Source organism: Pelophylax lessonae (assembly GCF_965119305.1).
Source record: "Pelophylax lessonae genome assembly, chromosome: 12".
NCBI classification, from domain to species: domain Eukaryota; kingdom Metazoa; phylum Chordata; class Amphibia; order Anura; family Ranidae; genus Pelophylax; species Pelophylax lessonae.
Window position 1 is genome coordinate 28,113,254 of NC_138779.1, and position 20,639 is coordinate 28,133,892.

General features: G+C 45.6%; 1 protein-coding gene across 1 annotated transcript in view; it reads right to left on the bottom strand.

The window, feature by feature from the left end:
- The window catches only part of LOC309568829 (uncharacterized protein), a gene marked incomplete at its 5' end in the record, with an annotated part of 291,543 nt that overhangs the window by 240,811 nt on the left and 30,093 nt on the right, over positions 1 to 20,639 (bottom strand). The window contains 2 exons of the mRNA XM_082274615.1: positions 525 to 717; positions 19,082 to 19,192. Of these exons, the coding sequence (XP_082130741.1) occupies positions 525 to 717; positions 19,082 to 19,192 (304 nt within the window). The remainder of the gene's footprint in view (positions 1 to 524; positions 718 to 19,081; positions 19,193 to 20,639) is intronic.

Here is a 20,639-nt window from a genome sequence, read left to right on the forward strand (position 1 = left end):
TTTGCTTGACTTTATCAGGCCCTTTGAGCACTATTCATCCTAATAATATGAGACACTATTCTGCCTACTAACACCATTTTTTTTTCTTTATTGGGGAATAATTTCTCCCACTGACACCAACAACGGGGCACTTTTCCTCCCCGAATACCAAAGATGGTAAACACAAGCCTGGGAGGAGTATTTGCTGACTTATTCTAAAGCAATAGTCCCCAAACTGTGGCCCAGGGGCCACATGGGGCCCTTTGCCTTCCTTTATCAGGCCCTTGGGGCAACTATTTCACCAACTGACAGCAATGATGAAGCACATTTCCCCCACTGACACCCTCAATGGGGCACTATTCTTCTCTCGAATATTAACAATGGAGCACTATTTGTCCCATTAAAATCAACACTGAGACACTGATGCAGGGGCATTTTCTATCCCACTGGCCACAGTCCGGTGCCCTAAAGTCTAAAGGACAGTAAACTGGCCCTTTATTTACAAAGTTTGGAGACCCCTAGTATGGATCATCGCTAATACTTACCCGGGAGAGCAATCTGTGTCAGGCTGGGTTAACCCTGAGCGAGTACAGGCCTGTCCTGCTGAACACGGGGTGCAGTCCCCAGCCTCATCCTGACCCTCCAGGGGATTAAAGGTGCCTGGTGGACACGGAATTGGGTAGCTGGTATTAGGTAGACAGTAAAATCCAGCAGGGCATAGAACACACTCTTCAATTCCTTCACGGAAAATATAAGAAAGCAATGAAAACCAATTAATAGACATTCTAGAATAAATGTCAATATTTATGTATAAATACTGCATAACTGCCAACAGCTAACAAGCATGCAAAATTGTTTCTATGAAACTGTTCTTCCCTTACATAGAATATATGAGAGATTAACCACTTGCTGACCGCCTAACGTACATTTACTGCGGCAGGTTGGCTCTATTGCACAAAATCATGTACCTGTATGTCATTTCGTGCAATAGCCACTAGGGGCGCGTGCCGCCAGAGGTGCGATCATGCACTGAAGGGACAGAGAGCGAGCGAATAAGCGGGTAAGGGGGACCCCATGGTTGTCGGCCACCCCTGGTCGTTTCCAAGAGAGAACGACAGTCTGTCTATGTAAACATGGCAGACCACCGTTCTGCACGGGAGAAGATAGAGAGCTTGTGTTCCTGATAAGCATGAACATGGATCTCTATCTTCCCCAAAGTCAGAGCAACCACCACACAGTTAGCAAGCACCCACTAGAACACATTTAGCCCTTTGATTGCCCCTGGCGTTAACCCCTTCCCTGCCAGTGTCATTAGTACAGTAACAGTGGATATTTTTAGCACTGATCATTGTAATAATGTCACTGGTCTCCCTAAAAGTGTCAGTTAGGTGTCCGATTTGTCGCAGTCCCACTAAAAATCGCTGATCGCCGCCATTACTAGTACAAAAAAAATGCCATTACAATATCCTAAAGTTTATAGACGCTATAGCTTTTATACAAAACAATAAATATACGCTTATTGGGATTTATTTAACCAAAAATATGTAGCAGAATACAAATTGGCCATAATTGATGAAGACATTTTATTTTTTTAAATTTTTTATTAGATGTGTTTTATTGCAGAAATTCAAAATTGTTGCTCTTTTTTTTATTAATAGCACAAAAAATAAAAACCGCAGAAGGGATCAAATGTCACCAAAAGAAATCTCTATTTATGGAATAAAAAAGGACATCAATTTTATTTGGGTACAGCATTGCACGACTGCGCAATTGTCAGTTAACCACTTGCCGGCCAGCTGCTGTAGTTTCACGGCGGCAGGTTGGCTCTTTTCTGCGAAACGACATGCCTGTACATTGCTTTGCAGGACCGCTAGTGGGACGCGTACACGGGGGGAGCCAATCAGCGGTTCCGATGCCCGTGATTTCCAACAGGCACCCTCGATCGCTCCCCTTGGATACCAAACGGCAGTCTGTAAACACGGCAGATCGCGGTTCTGTCAGTAATGAACACAGGAATCCTGTGCTCCTGTCAGGGACGCAATCGCCGCTCTGCAGCTAGTGAGCATAACAGACGGCCTTGCATGCGCGGGATTGCGTCTGCGTGGGCATGCAGGCGTGCCGGCGCGGCACGCTTGCGCCATGACGCACAGCACGCCGCCCAGCCCCTATATAAGGATCGCTCTCGGTCACATCCAGCGCTGGATTATCTTCAGCTCCTTGTACCTGTGACCTGTGAACCTGTTCTGCTTCCTCATTTTGACCCGGCTTGCCTTCTGACTCTTCTGATCCCGCTCCAGTGTTTGACCCTCTGCTTGCTTGACCAACGGACTTTGCTTCTGCTTTACCCTCCTGTCTTGGCTCCCCGGCTTGCTACTACCTGCTCCCTTTTGGACTGATACCCGTGTATGACACTCGGCCTGGGCTTCACTTGCACACTGCTTGATTCCCCTGGAGTTCCTGAAAGTTGTTCCAGATACCCTTGTGAACCATTCACCTGCACTCCACAAGCATCCAGTGCTCCTTGGGACGCGTCACCTCCTGTCCCACTTCCAGGGGTGATTCGCACCGAGCTGCAAGGTAAGCCCTCTTAGCATTTCGGCCTCCAACAAAGAAGTTTCCTGATAGTATAACCCAGCCATGTCAGAGGCCGACAGAGGTGCTTCACAGCTCGAGACTCTATGTCAGCAAGTCTCCTCTTTAACTCAAGCATTCCAGAGACTGCAGGATGGTTATTTTCAGTTGGAGGGTCGGGTGTTGAACCTAGCTGGCGCACCCTCTCCTGCCGATCCCAACCAACCTTTCGCCAGCTCTGGGGTCACCTCCTCTCAGCAAGGACCGGCCAGCTCCTCTCAGTCAGCCTTGGTTTTTCCACCTGAACCCAGGGTACCTACACCCGAACGCTTCCGTGGGGAACGGAGGAGGTTCAGGTCTTTCAAAAATGCCTGTCTCCTATATTTGGCCCTTCAACCCAGAACCTTCTCTTCAGAGACTGTCAAAGTGGGGTTCATAATCTCTTTGCTGTCAGAAGAACCTCAGACCTGGGCTCATAACCTCCTTGAACAAAGAGCCCATCACTGAACTCTGTAGACTCCTTCTTTGAGGCTATGGCTCAGTTATATGAGGACCCCCAGCGTACTGTTACGGCAGAATCAGCCCTGCATGCCTTGCAACAAAATAAACGCCCCGTAGAGGACTATACCATTGATTTCCGCAGATAGGCCGCGGATACAGACTGGAACGAAGCAGCTCTTAAGTACCAGTATCGTCATGGACTGTCTGAGGCCCTTAAGGATGAGCTAGCTCGGGTAGAAACCCCTACGTCTTTGGAAGGTCTAATCTCGCTGGCAATCCAACTGGACAGGCACCTGCGGGAGAGGCGCTCAGAGCGCCTTCAAGGCGCCCGACCTAACTGGGTACTTCCTAAGGTCCCACTTGCTGCTTCACCCCATCCTGGGCCCTCTGTCTCTGGGGGATCAGAAGGGGAACCCATGCAGATTGGACTAATCCGTTCTTCTTTGACTCCCAAAGAGAGAACGCCGCCGTCAAGCCAACCTCTGCCTCTATTGTGTGGAATCCGGCCACTTCCTATGTAATTGTCCTGTGAGACCCAGTAAGTGCTATTCACGACCTCTGTTGAACTGTCAAATCGCTGAGTCATCCCCTGCTCATCTTATTCTCCCTGTCTCCCTACAGGTAGCAGAAGAGAAGATTCAGCTCCTGGCGATTGTTGACTCCGGGGCATGCAGTTGCTTTCTGGACCGTACTTTAGCCAAAAGACTGGGTGTCCCCTTACAAGCCAAGGAGCAGCGACTCCATATTCTTCTTGCTGATGGTTCTTTGCCCAGTTCCGGGCCTGTTACTGAAGAGACATGCCCCATCTTCACCACAACAGATTTTTTCCAACAGGAATTCCTCCGTTTTGACGTCCTATCCTCACCAATGTTTCCCATTATTTTAGGACTTCCTTGGCTACAGGCCCATAACCCGCAGATTTATTGGGTTAAGAGAAGGATCTCCTTCATGTCTAATTACTGCCTGAGTCACTGCTTCCTTCCTGGATCCAATACTTCTGCTGCCTGCCTGGCCGTCCGACCAGTACATGATCTCCCTGAAAACGTCCCCACAGTCTATGAGGAATTCATGGACGTGTTTGACAAAAAGAAGGCTGAAGCTCTTCCCCCTCACAGGCCCTATGATTGTCCTGTAGAACTACTGCCTGGAGCCGAGATTCCTTTCGGAAGGATATTCCCTTTATCGGAGAAAGAGCTGGAAACCCTCAGAGTCTATATCAACGAAAACCTGGAAAAGGGATTTATTCGTCCCTCCTCCTCACCGGCTGGGGCCAGAATATTCTTTGTCGAAAAGAAGGATGGCACACTAAGACCTTGTGTGGACTACCGGGAGCTTAATAAAATTACTATTAAAAATCTGTATCCTCTACCCCTCATCCCAGAACTGTTCCAACGTTTCCAGTCAGCTCGGATCTTTACTAAGTTGACTCTGTGGAGCCTACAAACTTGTTCGCATTAGGAAGGGGGATGAGTGGAAGACGGCGTTCAGAACTCGTTTTGGCCATTTCGAGTACCTGGTCATGCCTTTTTGGCTATGTAATGCCCCTGCCACCTTCAAACACCTAGTCAATGACATTTTTCGGGAATTCCTGGACCACTTTCTAATTGTCTACTTGGAAGACATACTCATTTTTTCCTCCACTTTGGAACTCCACCGGACCCATGTTAAAAAAGTACTGTTCACTTTGAGGAGACACGGACTTAATGTGAAACCAGAAAAATGTGAATTTGAGAAAGACTCCATTCAATTCCTGGGTCTTATTATCTCAACTAACGGCATTGGAACCACAAAAAGTGCAATCAATTCTCGATTGGCCAGCCCCCTGTGATAAAAAAGGAAGTTTAATGTTTCGTGGGATTTGCCAACATCTATAGGAGGTTTGTGAAGGGGTTCTCCATGATTATCTCGCCCATTACCCAGTTGACCCAACAGGTCCGCTTCCATTGGTCACAGGAAGCTCAAACAGCCTTTGACAAACTAAAGACGTTGTTCGTCTCAGCACCTATTCTCCAGCATCCCGACCCAACCCTACCTTATGTGCTTGAAGTGGAGGCTTTGGAAATAGCCACAGGAGCAATCTTGTCTCAACGACAAGGCCCGAAGACTCTTCTGCATCTGGTAGCTTTCTTTTCCCGAAAGATGACACCTCCGGGAAGAAACTATGATGTAGGGGACCGGGAACTCTTGGCCATCAAGTGTGCCTTGGAGGAATGGAGATACCTGCTAGAAGGGGCTACTCCCCCCATTATGATATACACAGACCACAAGAATCTGGAATACCTTAGGACAGTCAGACGCTTGAGACCCCGTCAAGCTCGGTGGGCCTTGTTCTTTTCCCTGTTCAATTTTCACTTAACTTACAGACCAGGGTCCAAGAATGGGAAAGCGGGCGCCCTGTCCCGAATGTTTCCAGACACCCCAAACACAGCCGAACCTAACACCATCCTTTCAGCTCAAAATTCTTTGCTCATCCAGACTGATTTACAATCAGCAATTAAGCAAGCCTCCGTTCAATGTCTTGAGCCTGGAACCTCTTCCTTGGAAAAACGTGGGGGATTCTTGTGGTTCCAAAGGAAGATTTTTATTCCCTCACAAGTGAGACTACAGGTCCTAAAGACTTTGCATGACCACAAAGTTGCCGGGCATTTCAGGGTCAGAAAAACAGGTGAACTCATTTAGCGCCACTTTTGGTGGCCCAATTTAGTTCAGGACTGTAAATCCTACGTGGGTTCTTGTATTACGTGCCAGCGTAACAAGGGAGCTAAGACCAAATCCTGGGGCCTGCTGAGACCATTACCCATCCCTGAACAGGGATGGAATTACCACCCTTGGAAGGGTTTACCACCGTCCTGGTGGTGGTAGACCGTCTCTCAAACGGCTAACATGTTTGTTAAAGAGGTGGTCAGGCTACACGGACTCCCAGACAGTATAGTGTCGGATAGAGGTGTTCAGTTCACCTCCAAATTCTGGAAGGAGCTTTGCAAGTCCTGTCCATTGAGATATGCCTATCATCAGCTTACCATCCGCAAAGTAATGGTCAAACAGAAAGGACCAACCAGACCCTTGAACAGTACCTATGTTGCTTTTGCACTAGTTCCCAGGATAACTGGGTCTCTTTACTCCCTTGCGCAGAATTTGTGTAAAATAAATCTTTGCACTCTGCAACCAATCAGACCCCGTTTTGGACAAATTACGGGTTCCACTCTTCTTTCTTGCCCAAAGCCTTCTCAGAAACGTTGGTTCCTGCAGTACAGGGCCGGATAACGGCTATCAGGAATAATTACCAGTTGTTACAGGACTCTATATCCAAAGCCCAGCAGGAGTACAAGAAATTTTATGATCTCAAGAAAAAGGAAAACCCTGTGTATAAAGTCGGGGACAAAGTGTGGCTCTCCTCAATCAACCTGCGACTTTCTTGCCCTTCTAAAAAACTGGGACTAAGATTTATCGGTCCTTTCAAGATCAAAAGGATGATAAACCCTGTAGCGTTTGAACTGGTCTTGCCTGATTCATACAAAATCCAGCCTGTATTTCATGTTTCCCTGCTCAAACCAGCAATGCCTAGCCCCTTTCCGGGGAGGGAAAAGTTGCCTCAACCTCCAGTTTTGGTGGAGGGTGAACCTGAATTTCAAGTGGAAACCATCTTGGACTGTCGAAAAAGGGGTAAGCTCACACAATACCTGATCAAGTGGAAGGGATACCTCCCTGAAGACAATTCATGGGAACCAGCAGGCAATATTCACGCCTCTAGGCTCATCCAACAGTTTCATGACAGGTTCCCAGAAAGAATAGCCCGATGGGGCATCCGGAGGCTGCCCCTTGGGGGGGGCACTGTCAGGGACGCAATCGCCGCTCTGCGGCTAGTGAGCATAACAGACGGCCGCGCATGGATCGCGTCTGCGCGGGCATGCAGGCGTGCCGGCGCGGCACGCATGCGTCATGACGCACAGCACGCCAGCCCAGCCCCTATATAAGGATCGCTCTCGGTCCCATCCAGCGCTGGATTATCTTCAGCTCCTTGTATCTGTGACCTGTGAACCTGTTCTGCTTCCTCATTTTGACCCGGCTTGCCTTCTGACTCTTCTGATCTGGCTCCAGTGTTTGACCCTCTGCTTGCTTGACCATCCTTGCTCTTGTGCCCTCTGCCTGACTTCCAGTGTACCAACCCCGGCTTGTTCAACGGACTTGCTTCTGCTTTACCCTCCTGTCTTGGCTCCCCGGCTTGCTACTACCTGCTCCCTTTTGGACTGATACCCGTGTATGACACTCGGCCTGGGCTTCACTTGCACACTGCTTGATTCCCCTGGAGTTCCTGAAAGTTGTTCCAGATACCCTTGTGAACCATTCACCTGCACTCCACAAGCATCCAGTGCTCCTTGGGACGCGTCGACTCCTGTCCCACTTCCAGGGGTGATTCGCACCGAGCTGCAAGGGAAGCCCTCTCATCATTTCGGCCTCCAACAAAAAAGTTTCCTGACAGCTCCTACTATTTAGGAACACAGGTCTCGGTGTTCATGCAGCAAGCCCATCCCCCACACAGTTAGAAAGCACCCCCTAGGGACACATTTAACCCTTTGATTGTCCCTGGTGTTTTTTACCCTTCCCTGCCAGAGTCATTAGTACAGTAACAGTGCATATTTTTTAACACTGACAAGTGACTACTGTAGTAATGTCACTGGTCCCCCCAAAAGTGTCAAAAATGTCAGTTAGGGGTCCGATCTGTCCACTGCAATGTCGCAGTCCCACTAAAAATCACTGATCACCGCCATTACTAGTAAAAAAAAAAAAAATAAATAAAAATTACATAAGACTTTTCCCTAGTTGGAAGACGCAAAAACTTTTGCACAAACCAATCAACAAACAGTACACTTATTGGGATTTTGTTTACCAAAAATATGTAGCAGAATACAAATTGGAGTAAAATTATGAAAAAATTAAAATTTTTAAAAATTTTTATTGGGAATGTTATATAGCAGAAAGTGAAAAATATTTCTGAATTGTTGCTTTTTTGTTTAAAGCGCAAAAGAAAAAAAAAATCGCAGAGGTGAAAAAGAAAGCTCTATTTTTGGGGGAAAAAAAGGACATCAATTTTATTTGGGTACAGCGTTGCACGACCGTGCAATTGTCCGTTAAAGTAACGCAGTGCCGAATTGCAAAATAGGGCCTGGTCATTAAGGGGGCAAATCCTTTTCGGTCTTAAAGTGGTGAAGGGGTAAAACCTTCCTGGGCTGAAGTGGTTAAATTAAAAAACAAAAACCCATCAAACAGAGGCGAAGCGATAGTCCAGTCTGTGTTACTTGTCCTGTAGAGAAGCCTTTTTCAGTTCAGATTGGAAGGATCGCTCTTCTTTATAGTCGGTGTCTGATCTTCAGGGGCGCAATGTGGACTCGATGTTCAGTTATGTCTGGCCAGTAGGACGGCTTTGATTTGCTCACAGTGGACATGGCAGCTGGTTACAGCCAAAGGGAACTCCAAATAGCACATAGGGCTGCTTACATAAAAAGTGCCAGTCTCTCTGCCCTGGGGGGATGAGTTACCGGCTGTAGAATAATATAAGCTGCGGCTTTGTACAGTACTAAACGGTAGAGTATCTTCTGCTTTTAGAATGTAAGAACACGCACTGCTGCCAGCTATCTTATAGGGTCACAGAGGACACGCTATAGAGTCAAATGAAAACCGTTCTACACTACTAATACCGCTAACCTGCCTTTTCTCTGCTAGCGCTATAGTAACGCTGCAGTATTTTTCCGCAGATGTCTTGCTATTAGTGCCAAGGAAACAGATTAATCAAAAAGCTTTGATTTAAAGAAATGCAGAAATATAACCAGCAAAACAATTTACTTAAAGCGTAAATTCACTTTTGTTGAGAAAAAAAAAAAAATCCCCTCTGGGTGATCTCTGTACATTACAAGGATTATAACAAACTTTGTTGCAGATTCCAACCTTTTGGTAATATGAAGAAATCATTGTTTGTTCCTCTGTGCTGAGTCTAATGGGAGTGGTTTCATAATAATCAACCAGCTGTGCAGCAGCTGCAGAGCACTAACGAGGAAAGCTGCTGAACCTGCACCCCTTTAGACATGATTTCCTATTGGGCGTATGTCACCAAAATTGATTTTTTTGTTGCAGGGGATGCCAGAAATCTGACTTGTATCTTAGTGCAGACTTCTGGGAAAATTGGCGAGCCAATCATACAAGCAGGAAATTATGTTTCTGGGGGTGTGGTCAGTATACATTCTGTGTACAGAACACCTCCAGGCAGCCATATTGTATTGCATTTTCAGAAAATTACAACAGCTGCAGACTGAAAAGGAAAGGTCACTTTTAAAAGCATTCGATTACAATATGATTTGTGTCTCAATTGTGTACGCTATATTATTTTTTCTTTATTTGCTAATTTTTTTCCCCCACAAGAGTGAAGTTACCCTTTAACGATTTAGGTGAAATGTATCTCTAGGTAAAATCTTAACCCTCTACCAAGTTTAAATTGCTGCTTGTGTCCCTATTGGGGGGCTTTATCCCCCTTTTTGTCACTGAGAAAGAAAGTGACAGGAAATGCAAAACTTCAGGTTTGTCCCCAGATCAAACGATGATGGGAAATCTTCTCAGGCTAGGATCACACTATTGTGATATCAGACATTGCATGCGATTCACACCGCATTGCTGTGCAGATTACATGCGATGTCTGTGCGGTGCATATTTAGCCATACAGATTGTATGGCTGAAATTGCATCGCATTCGTACCAAAATGGTGCAGGACCCTTTTTTTTGGTTAAAAAACCCATGTGATCCAATTCCCGTACCATTTCACAGTTCGCACTGCGATCTGCAAAGCGATCTGGGGGTGTCAATAACTTTGTATTGACACCTGCAGCGGTTTGCAGAGGTCAGTGTGAACTACCTGCAAGAGACATGCGATGCGGGAAAACGCACTGGAGTTGCGCTGGTTCCCACATTGCATATGGGTACACCTGTCTGGGAGGGAACTCCTTTAAAGTGTTACTAAACCCAGGAGCCTGCATTCACTATATCTGGTCTCCCACAGTACACAGAACATGGAAATCCAATTATTTTAGTAAATATAAACTGCTAAATACCTTTTCTCATTAGCAGTATATTGCAGTCCTGTGACTTCCATCAGTGTCTGGTTAAAGCATTTTTATTCTACTCTGATTTTCCTATGAGGCTGCATAACCCTCTGTCTGGACAGTGCTGAATGAAAGTGTCAGGGTCTGCCTCCCTTTAGATGTGATCTTTCCTTTGGGAGTACCTCACCAAAATGACATTTATGTTGCAATTTTTTTTCCAGTCGATGTCTCGTACAGGGAAACGCGTCGGGTGGAGCTGAATTCTGTGACGTCACCACGCATCAGTCTACAGACGAGGGCCGCAGTGCTGAATGAAAGTGTCAGGGTCTGCCTCCCTTTAGATGTGATCTTTCCTTTGGGAGTACCTCACCAAAATGACATTTATGTTGCAATTTTTTTTCCAGTCGATGTCTCGTACAGGGAAACGCGTCGGGTGGAGCTGAATTCTGTGACGTCACCACGCATCAGTCTACAGACGAGGGCCGCAGCCAATTGCTTTTTTGTTTGCTTCTTATTGTTTTCTTTACACGTAAGTTCAATAGGTACTTTTAATAAATGTTGATCTTAATTACTGCACCATGGAGCCTCTTCCTTCTTAATCCTTTATGCCTGGGAGAACCCATTATGGATGTTCCGTCCTAATAACGGGGACACACAGAGTATAGCATTGCAGAGTGGAGCAGTTTTCTTATAAGGAGAGCGGCTGCATAGGAGTCCTAGGAGTGGAAGATTATTGATGGTGGTTATCTGTGTGAGTTTGATATCTATAAATTGATATCCAGCCCTTCTGATAAGAAATGTATAATGTATGTGAGAAGCAGCACTTTGAAGCATCGTTTTTAAAGAATCACTTTTTGTCACATACTCTAACACATTTAATGGGACTGTTATTTTTCACTATTTACTTTATTCATTTTTTCTTTCTTTAAGGACTTAATATGAACATTGATTTTTGATAATATTGAGTTTGATATAGAACATTAATAGGTTGAGCACTTAAAATTTCTCAAAAATTTAGTTATACTACTCTACTGGGTTTCATAAAAAAAAACACCATTGTTTAACCACTTTACCACTAGAGCATTTTGCTGTCTTACGTCTGGGCCACTTTTTGCGATTCGGCGCTGTGCGACTTTAACTGACAATTGCGCGGTCGTGCGACGCCGTACCCAAACGAAATTGACGTCCTTTTTTTCCCACAAACAGAGCTTTCTTTTGGTGGTATTTGATCACCTGTGCGATTTTTACTTTTTGCGCTATAAACAAAAAAAGAGCGTTTATTTTGAAAAAATAACAATATTTTTAACATTTTTTTGTATGAAATTCCCCCCAAAAAAGATGTAAAAAACAATTTTTTTTTAAATTTTTGGCCAATTTGTTTTCTGCTACCTATGTTTGGTAAAAAAAATCGCAATAAGCGTATTTTGATTGGTTTGCGCAAAAGTTATTGCGTTTACTAACAAAGGGAAAGATTTCTGTCATTTTTGGTGTTTTTTTTTAACGAGTAATGGCAGCGATCTGCGATTTTTTTTGCGGGACTGCGACATTGCGGCGGACAGATCGGACCCTTGACTGACATTTTTGACACTTTTGGGGGTACCAGTGACATTACTACAGTAATCAGTGCTATAAATATGCACTGTTACTGTAAAAATGACACTGGCAGGGAAGGGGTTAATTTTATTGGAGAGGGAGGGGTTAATGTATGCCTGGTGCTTACTAACGTGTGTGGGGGGAGGTGACTGTGTGAGACAGGGACAGATCGGATGTCCAGCTATGCTGAACACTCCGATCTGTCACTCCCTGTCACTGAGGAGATCCGCCCGCTTGTGTTTACACAGGCGGGCGGATCTCCACACTAGATCCCCGACGATCGGGGCAGAGCAGCGGCGATCGCCGCTGCTCCTCCCCTGGCCCGACTCCCGCTGTGAATGAAAACAGCGGGAGCGCGCCTCCGGCGGCGCGCGAGCGCCGCCTACAGGGGAGGAGTCTGGCGACGTAGGTCTACGTCGTCAGACGGGATCGTGCCACTTTGCCGCAGTACTATTCCAGTACTCAGCGGTAAAGTGGTTAAATAAACTATTTGTTTTCAGCTTTTTTATTTTCAGCGATGACTACATGGCATTGTTTAGGCTACATTCACACCTGAGCGTAGCGTTTTTCGCGCGTTTTTTACCGCGATTTTACCGCGATTTTTGCGGCGTTTTTTACCGCGATTTTACCGCGATTTTTACCGCGATTTTTGTGCAGGCGTTTTTAGATTGAATAGAGATCAATGGAAAACGCCTGTAATCTGCCCAAAAAGAAGCTCATGTACTTTTTTGAGCGTTGGGCGTTTTGTATACAGCGTCAAAACGCTCAGATGTGAACAGGGGCCATTGAAATGAATAGGATTTGTCTTGTTGGGCGTTTTGAGAGCTGATCCTAGAGCAGAAAAACGCCCCAAAAACGCCCCAAAACGCCTAGATGTGAACGGAGCCTTAGGGTAGGTGAAAAAAATTGATCCTGTCTGCATAGATCTCTTGTCTCAAACAGGGGCAACTATGTCATTTTAGTTTCTGGCTAAGCTGTAGTTAGCGGAGACTGAATGTATTATTGTATAGTTTTTGCCTAAGCTTTAAGGAGATGTACAGCCAATGCTTGTTTGGCTGTACTCCTCCTATGGATGACAGGAGTGCAGTCCATTTTGCATGCCTGCTGTGACCCGTTTTCAGCAGACAGCGGGCTGAAGGGCCGCTGAGAGCCTGAGCCGGCCGCTCTTGCCCCCTTCACAGCCCAGTGCTCCAGTGGGCGAGGGGGGGGGGCAGAGCAGACAGCGGTGACAGTCACCAGCTCTCTGCTCAGGGAGCTCTAAAATCCGAGCGATCAAACATCAGCGATCGCTCGGTTCTTGGTGTTAGAGCCAATGGGGGACAGATGCAGCATTCACCTAGGTAAGTTTAATTCTAAACAAAATACAAACCCCTGCCCTTAATTCTCTTTTAGGTTGGCTTGTGACTTCTCACTGTCAGTAGATATCGCTGGTATCAATGGTCATAGTATGAGATTTTACCAACAAAACTAACAAAACTAAGTTATGAATATTTATACTGTCTTCAGCCAATCCAATAGGAGGTTTACGTCACTGGTGCATGCTGGAGGTGGGTATAACTGTATGGTACAGGGTATGTGCTCACTCTTTTTCCCTGAGCTGAGACCTAGTGGGTGCTGCTGGATAGAGCATTGCTGTTAGACCCAATTAACCTGGTTTGGGGCCTAGTGTTTTCTGAAGTGGTCCTGAAGCTGTCCTGCCTGGTTGGGGGAAGCTATACCAAGGAGGAAACTTAGGGGAGGGCCCTTGCTGGAGAGAGCCAGGAAGAAGGCTGGTATCTCAGAAGACCCTGGTGACTCACTTGGAGGACAAATTGAAATTAAGGAACATGCTCACAGTGTTTTCAGGTTGGCTTAAAGGTTCTGACACTGTGAAGCTGGACATTGATCTTGAGAGATTAAGTAATCTGCTACGATATCTGGGACTCCTAACCCTCCCCTCCTTAACCATTCTGCCATAAAACTTTAAAATAACAAAAGTGACTGGCGCCCAATATCCTTTCTTGGTCCCCCCATTTAAGCCATGGACTCAGCGCTGGGGTGAAATGCTAGCCCGTCCCTGTCTCTGGTGGTTCCATCCTGCTTTTGGGATGTCAGAGGGGTCCGTGTAATGTGTGTAGTTGAACTTGCCAATTCTAGTCTGTCATAGGGTGACAACACAGGGGCACAGTTGGGAGACTTGGACACAACAGAGCACTGTCACCTGATACCAGGACAAGCCTGAATAAGGACCTTCATGACAGGATGACCATATATTTGATTAAATGCTGCAAATTTAAACATATTAAAAACAATTTTTAACCACTTGCCAACAGGGCTATAGCTGAATGACAGCTAAAGCGTGGTTGTCCAGTTCTGGGAGGCCATCATATGACGGCCTCCCGTGATTGTGTCCGCTGCAGGGTGTGGGCGTGTCCTCCGAACACTGCTGATCACAGGTTGAGGTAAAAAGCCAATCAGTGGCTCTTAACCATCCCCTAAGTAAACCGGCTTTTATAAAAGGGACATCTACACGGATAATCAGGGCACTGATTAGCATTGCCCTGATTATCAGTGCAGTCCCAACAGTGCTCACCAGTGCTGCCATCAGTGCCCACCAATGTCACCTATCATTTCCACCTACCAGTGCCCATCAGTGCCGCCTATCAGTGCCTAAAACTATAAAAAAACTTTTTTTTGTTTGTTTTTTTTTTCATAATTTTCCGGGCTTTGTTTATTTAGGAAAAAATAAAAACCCAGTGGTGATTAAATACCCCCAAAAGAAAGCTCTATTTGTGTGAAAAAATGTTAAAAATATTGTTTGGGTACAGCGTTGCATGACCACGCAATTGAAATTCAAAGGGCAACAGCGATGAAAGCTGAAAAATGGCCTGGGCAGGAAGGCGGTAAAATTGTCCAGTGGGCAAGTGGCTAAAAAGCGCATTGGCAAATTAAAACTTCTATAAAATTTTAGTGGATAAGTTTACATACAGTAAATGTTAAAACCTCCACATTTGTATTTGACTAATTTTAGCAAGATAGTGACCAAGCAATGGAACTTAGGAAGCGATGGCGTCTTCCACCCATTAACCTACGCACAAGAATAAGTATGGCTAAGTAGCACACAGTTAGGTTTAGGACAAAACCCGCTCTTGAACATCCCTAATTATTAGGAGTGGAGACTAAAATGAGGGACAAATGAGGAGGAGAGAGGGACAGAGGGACTTTGTTCCAAATCAATGACAGTCCCTCTAAATCAGGGACATTTGGGAGACAAGGGGAAAATATGAATGGTGCTTTTTTGAAAGATCGGCTTGTGTTTTTGGCCCTATAGACTTCAATGACAGTGCACAAAAAACACACATGAAAATTGTATGAAAAATGCACATAAAAAATGTGCAAAGAAAAGCATGAAAAGGTGTGAACGTAGCCTAATCCTACATATGCTGATGTGAAAACAAGGCACTGCATGCTCACTAGATGGCGATGTTGCTCTATTTTCACATTCAAGACACCGCTAAAGGAGAAAATGATAACACATCTGTGGGTGGCTTCTTTAAATCTTACATATTTCTTGTAGTTTGTAATCTTCAATTTTTTTTTTTTTTTTTTTTACCGTAATGTTTTCAGGTTTCTTAAGCCTGTTAAAAAGTATACATCAGAAAAAGAGAAGAAGAGCTGGAGTCATTTATTCCATATAACTCTTGTCTATCATGTCTCTCTCTTCTTTCCATTATTTGGTGAATTGATTTTTTTGTTATTAAACTGTCAGAGGTCAGGTACACTGCACAGTGAAGGGTATTTGGGTTTTATTGAAAAGGACTTACAAATAAATGTACTCATACCTAGAAGAATGGAGGGAACTGTGATGCCTGTGACCCCTTCTTGGAAGTGAACCCTAGTTTTCTCAGGGTGGGGGAACAGATCGACACAACCGGGTGATGACAGTCCTATCAATGCTTTCTTCCTTTATGATTAACACTGAGCTCCAGACAGATACAAAAGACTTTCATTTTGTTATGTGCTGCATTAAAAAAAAAAAAATGGAATTGAAATACAGTTATTGGTTGATTTACTAAAACTGGAGAGAGCAAAATCTGGTGCAGCTGTACATGGTAGCCGATCATCTTCTAACTTCAGCTTGTTCACTTAAGCTTTGACAAAAAACCTGGAAGCTGATTGATTTCTGTGGAGAACTGCACCGGATTTTACACGCTCTGGCTTTAGTAAATCAACCCCTTTGTGGCCCTTTGTTTGCTTTATCCAGCCCTTGGGACACTATTCCTCCCACTTCCACCAGCAATGGGGCACTATTCCTTCCACTAATACCAATGATGGGGTAGTATTCCTCCCACTGATACCAATGATGGGGCATTATTCCTCCCACGGACACCAATGATGGGGCACTATTCCTCCCACTAATACCAATGATGGGGCACTATTCCTCCCACTGATACCAATGATGGGGCATTATTCCTCCCACGGACACCTATGATGGATCATTATTCCTGCCACTAATACCAAGAATGGGGCACTATTCCTCCCACTGACACCAATGATGGGGCACTATTCCTCCCACTGATACCAATGATGGGGCACTATTCCTCTCACTGATACCAATGATGGGACACTATTCCTCCCACTGATACCAGTGATAGGGCACTATTCCTCCTACTGACACCAATGATGGGGCACTATTCCTTCCACTGATACCAATGATGGGACACTATTCCTCCCACTGATACCAGTGATAGGGCACTATTCCTCCTACTGACACCAATGATGGGACACTATTCCTCCCACTGATACCAATGATAGGGTACTATTCCTCCCACTGATACCCATGATGGGACACTATTCCTCCCACTGACACCGATGATGGGGCACTATTCCTCCCACTGATACCAATGATGGGGCACTGTTCCTCCCACTGATACCAATGATGGGGCACTATTCCTCCCACTGATACCAATGATGGGGCACTATTCCTCCCACTGATACCAATGATGGGGCACTATTCCTCCCACTGATACCAATGATGGGGTAAATATTCCCCCCTGACACCAATGATGTAATTTTTTTTACTCCCACTTACCACCAAGCCTATGGCACTGTTTACTCCCACTGATGCTGGGGCATTTTCTACTCCCACTGGCCACAGTCCTGCCCCCCTTTAAGTTTGAAGGGTAGTAAACTGGCCCTTTGTTTCAAACGTTTGAAGACCCCTGCCTTAGTGTATGTACCTACATTTGCCTTCATTCTACCTTCCTTTAGCAGAGAGCGCCAGAAGTATGAGCCAGCCAGAAAGCACGTTGTTGCACAGTGTTGTCAGTCAAACACTGCAGGTTTGCTGGTGGGAGGAGAGACAACAGTGATGGGCACATCATCCTGCTAAAGTTCCTTGACCGTCAGTTAAGGAGGCAAGTTGATGGCCTAGCAAACCTTTACAACTGCAGCTGAGTAAAGGCAGGACTTTAAACTAATACTAAAAGGATACTTTTTTGGGGTTAAAACAAAAGATATTATACTTACCTGCTCTGTGCAACAATATTGTACAGAAAGGTGCCTTAGGCCCCCTTCTGGAAATTTTCTGCTGCCGCTGTCCATTCCTCCCTCCTCTGGGTGGCTTCCTATCAAGCCAAGTGCAATGCAGTGTCACCTGTAAGACCAGGAGGAGTGGTGCTGCAGCTGAGACTGGTGCTGGACTGGTGACAGGAGCCAGGTAAGTGTTTAGGTATGAGGGTGGGTAGAACAGGTAGTGGGGTGTTTTTTAACATTAAAGGGGAGTTCCACTCAAAAGTCTTCCACTTATCTGTCCCCCCCCCCGGGGGCCACATTTGGCACCTTTTTGGGGGGGGGGGGGTAGGAGGGAGTGGGTACCTGTTGTTGACAGGTACCCTGTCCCCACTCACGTCGGACCTCCCTGTGTCGAGGTATGTCAGACGTTCGGCCCCCTCCTCTACCCTTCTCTGCTTCCAGGCCAGTAACCGAGCGCAGGGCGCTTCGCGCATGCGCAGTAGGGACCTAGCCGTGAAGCCACAAGGCTTTACTGCTGGGTTACCTTACTGGGAACAGCAGTGGCAGCATCCGACAGCCGATGGAAACATTGGTTGCGGTGCTGACATCGCTGGACTCCAGGACAGGTAAGTGTCCTAATATTAAAAGTCAGCAGTTACAGTATGTGTAGCTGCTGACTTTTAATTTTTGGAGGGGGAGACCGGGAACACCGCTTTAACCGCTTGCCGACCTGCCACAGTACATATACTGCGGCGGGGGGGATGGTGGTGGGTCGCTACGGCACAGCTACATCGCTGCCTGTTTTCGGGTTTCGGGCACGCCATCACGAACCCCTACTACCCTGTTATTTGACACAGCCGATCATCATGTCCCTCCCATGAATCCTTTGCCGGGATCTGATAAGCATCTGATAGATAGAGAGCAATCGCTTTGTTTCTTTTCCCTGCAAAGCAGAGAAAAGAAACAAATAGATCTGTCATAAAAAGAAGAACACAGTAAACACATTAACACATTGTTAGGCACACAATTAACCCCTTGTTTGCCCCTAGATGTTTACCCCTTCCCAGCCAGTGTCATTAGTACAGTGACAGCGTCACGGGTGAGGTCAGTGGCAGTTAGTCAGTTCCCACAAAGTGTCAGATTGCACCTCAGCACTATCACAGTCCCACTAGAAGTTGCTGATCACCGCCAGTACTAGTATAAATAAATAAATATTCCAGTATGTATCCCATAGTTTGTAGACGGTATACCTTTAACACAAAACAAATAATATACACTTATTCAGATTTTTTTTTCTTTCATCAGAGACAAGTATCAGAATACATTTTGGCCTAAATTTTTGAAAATATTTTTTTTTTTTAACTTTGTTATTGGATATGTTTTATAGCAGAAAGTAAAAATATATATATATTTTTTTTTCAAAATCTTAAGTCTTTTTTCATTTATATATTAAAAAACTATAAAAAGAATCCGGTGGTGAACAAATACCACTAAAAGAAAGCTCCATTTATGTGAAAAAAAATTACATACATTTTGTTTGGGTACAGCGTCGCATGGCAGCGCAATTACCAGTTAAAGTAGCGCAGTGCTGAATAGCAAAACATGACCTTGTCATGGAGGGGGTGAAATCTTCCAGAGCTCAAGTGGTTAATAACATAAAAACCATTTTGGTTACCTTGATGTGGCTGTGCTCCCTGACATGGCGGCTGGATCATGCAATCGGCTTACCAGGATTACCAATGTTGTACCAGGTAAGAAAACTCATAGGAAGGCCTTAGCTGTCTGCCAGGAGTTCTGATTTAATACATACCAAAACATTTTTAATAAAACTATTATCCAAATCTAAATGTTCTTACTGGTGGCCCCAATGTATTGAGTGAAGGAGCCAGGAGGACAGTCCTGCTCTCGGCTGATTCCAGCAGGACAGAACTTGCCTCTTGTACATGGATATCCAGACACAGATGAACCTATGGAGGACATACAAAGGGACCAGGTTACAGACATGTATGCAGAAATATACAGGCAATACAAAGGTTACAGATAAAAAAGACACACTGTATACAGATGTAATACCACAAATCTGCAAATATGAATATTCACCAGGTATTTATGGATTGCTAAGCTGAAAGGGAAGCATAGGAACTATATTAATTCACTTATCAGGAAAAATAAACTCTTTCAATTGTAATGCTTTCATATGTTTAATATTATTAATAACATATTTTATCAAAATGTAGGAATGTTTTGTCAGACTGTAATGCTTCAATTGACTTTACCAAACTAACTCTCTTCGCTCTGAATTTTGGTCCCCCCCCCCCCCCCCCCAGTACACACAGAAACTTCTAAAGAGGTGGGCCAGTGCTCTTAGTATACAGACAGTGCAGGACCGGCCCTACCATGGGTCCCGCTGAGTCCATTGGACTCAGGCAGAACTTTTAAAAGGGTAGCAAATTGACTCCCAAGATTTTTTTTCTAGCAGTTTTGTGTGTCATCAGTTTGTGGGGCATTTCGGGCGACATTTCCCAATCTCATACTGCCGCCCGTAGTGCAAACTGATAAGTATGAGGAGGCGGAGTGTCTCCTCTGGGGAACAACCCTCATGTAATCGTGGTGTGCGCAATGACATCAGACATCAGTGTACTCCATGTCACGCAGGGCAGGCTGAATCTTCTAGGGCGGTGGGTGCGGTAGACACAGGAGTGACAGGGGGACAGACAGTGGGTGTTTGGTGGACTGATCCGGTGGTGAGTTATGGAAGAAGATAACAGTGTATATAATATTTATAAGATTTTATATATAATGGATGTGGGGGCCTTTTGGTGGGCCTGATTTTGTTTTTTTGGAGGGGGGGGGCAGCATTTAATTCTTGGACCCAGGCAGCACAATGCCTTGGGCCAGCCATGAGACAGTGGCAGCAATGCGGGGACAAGATCATCCAGCACCCAGGGTAAAGAAGCCAAACTGCCCCCCCCCCCCTTCTTTATGTGTAAGCTTAGGTGATGCTACCTACAGCAGACATTTGCTTGTCAAAATGCCTTGTATCAAAATTAGCTCACTGGCGCCCAGGGGCGTAACTACAGGGGTTGCAATTGCTACCGGGCCCCATGCTCCAGGGGGCCCGGTAGCAAACCAGTGGGTGAACTTCCAGGATCTCAAAAGGTCACACTTGCGACGGGCCCTGGCATTGCACCACTGTGGGGAGGCCCCAAGATTGCAGGAAGGGTGCCCACAGCAGAACTTGCGAAAGGATACTGCTGCGGGACCGTAATAAAAGGCCATGCAACGAGAATAAAGAGCCTCAGGATTAGTAGGAAGAGCCCCGGGCTTGAAGGGAAGGGCCCCGGCCAGGGGTCTGAGGGGCCCTTCATGGTTTCTTGCATCGGGGCCCTGAAGGTTCTAGTTACGCCTCTGCTG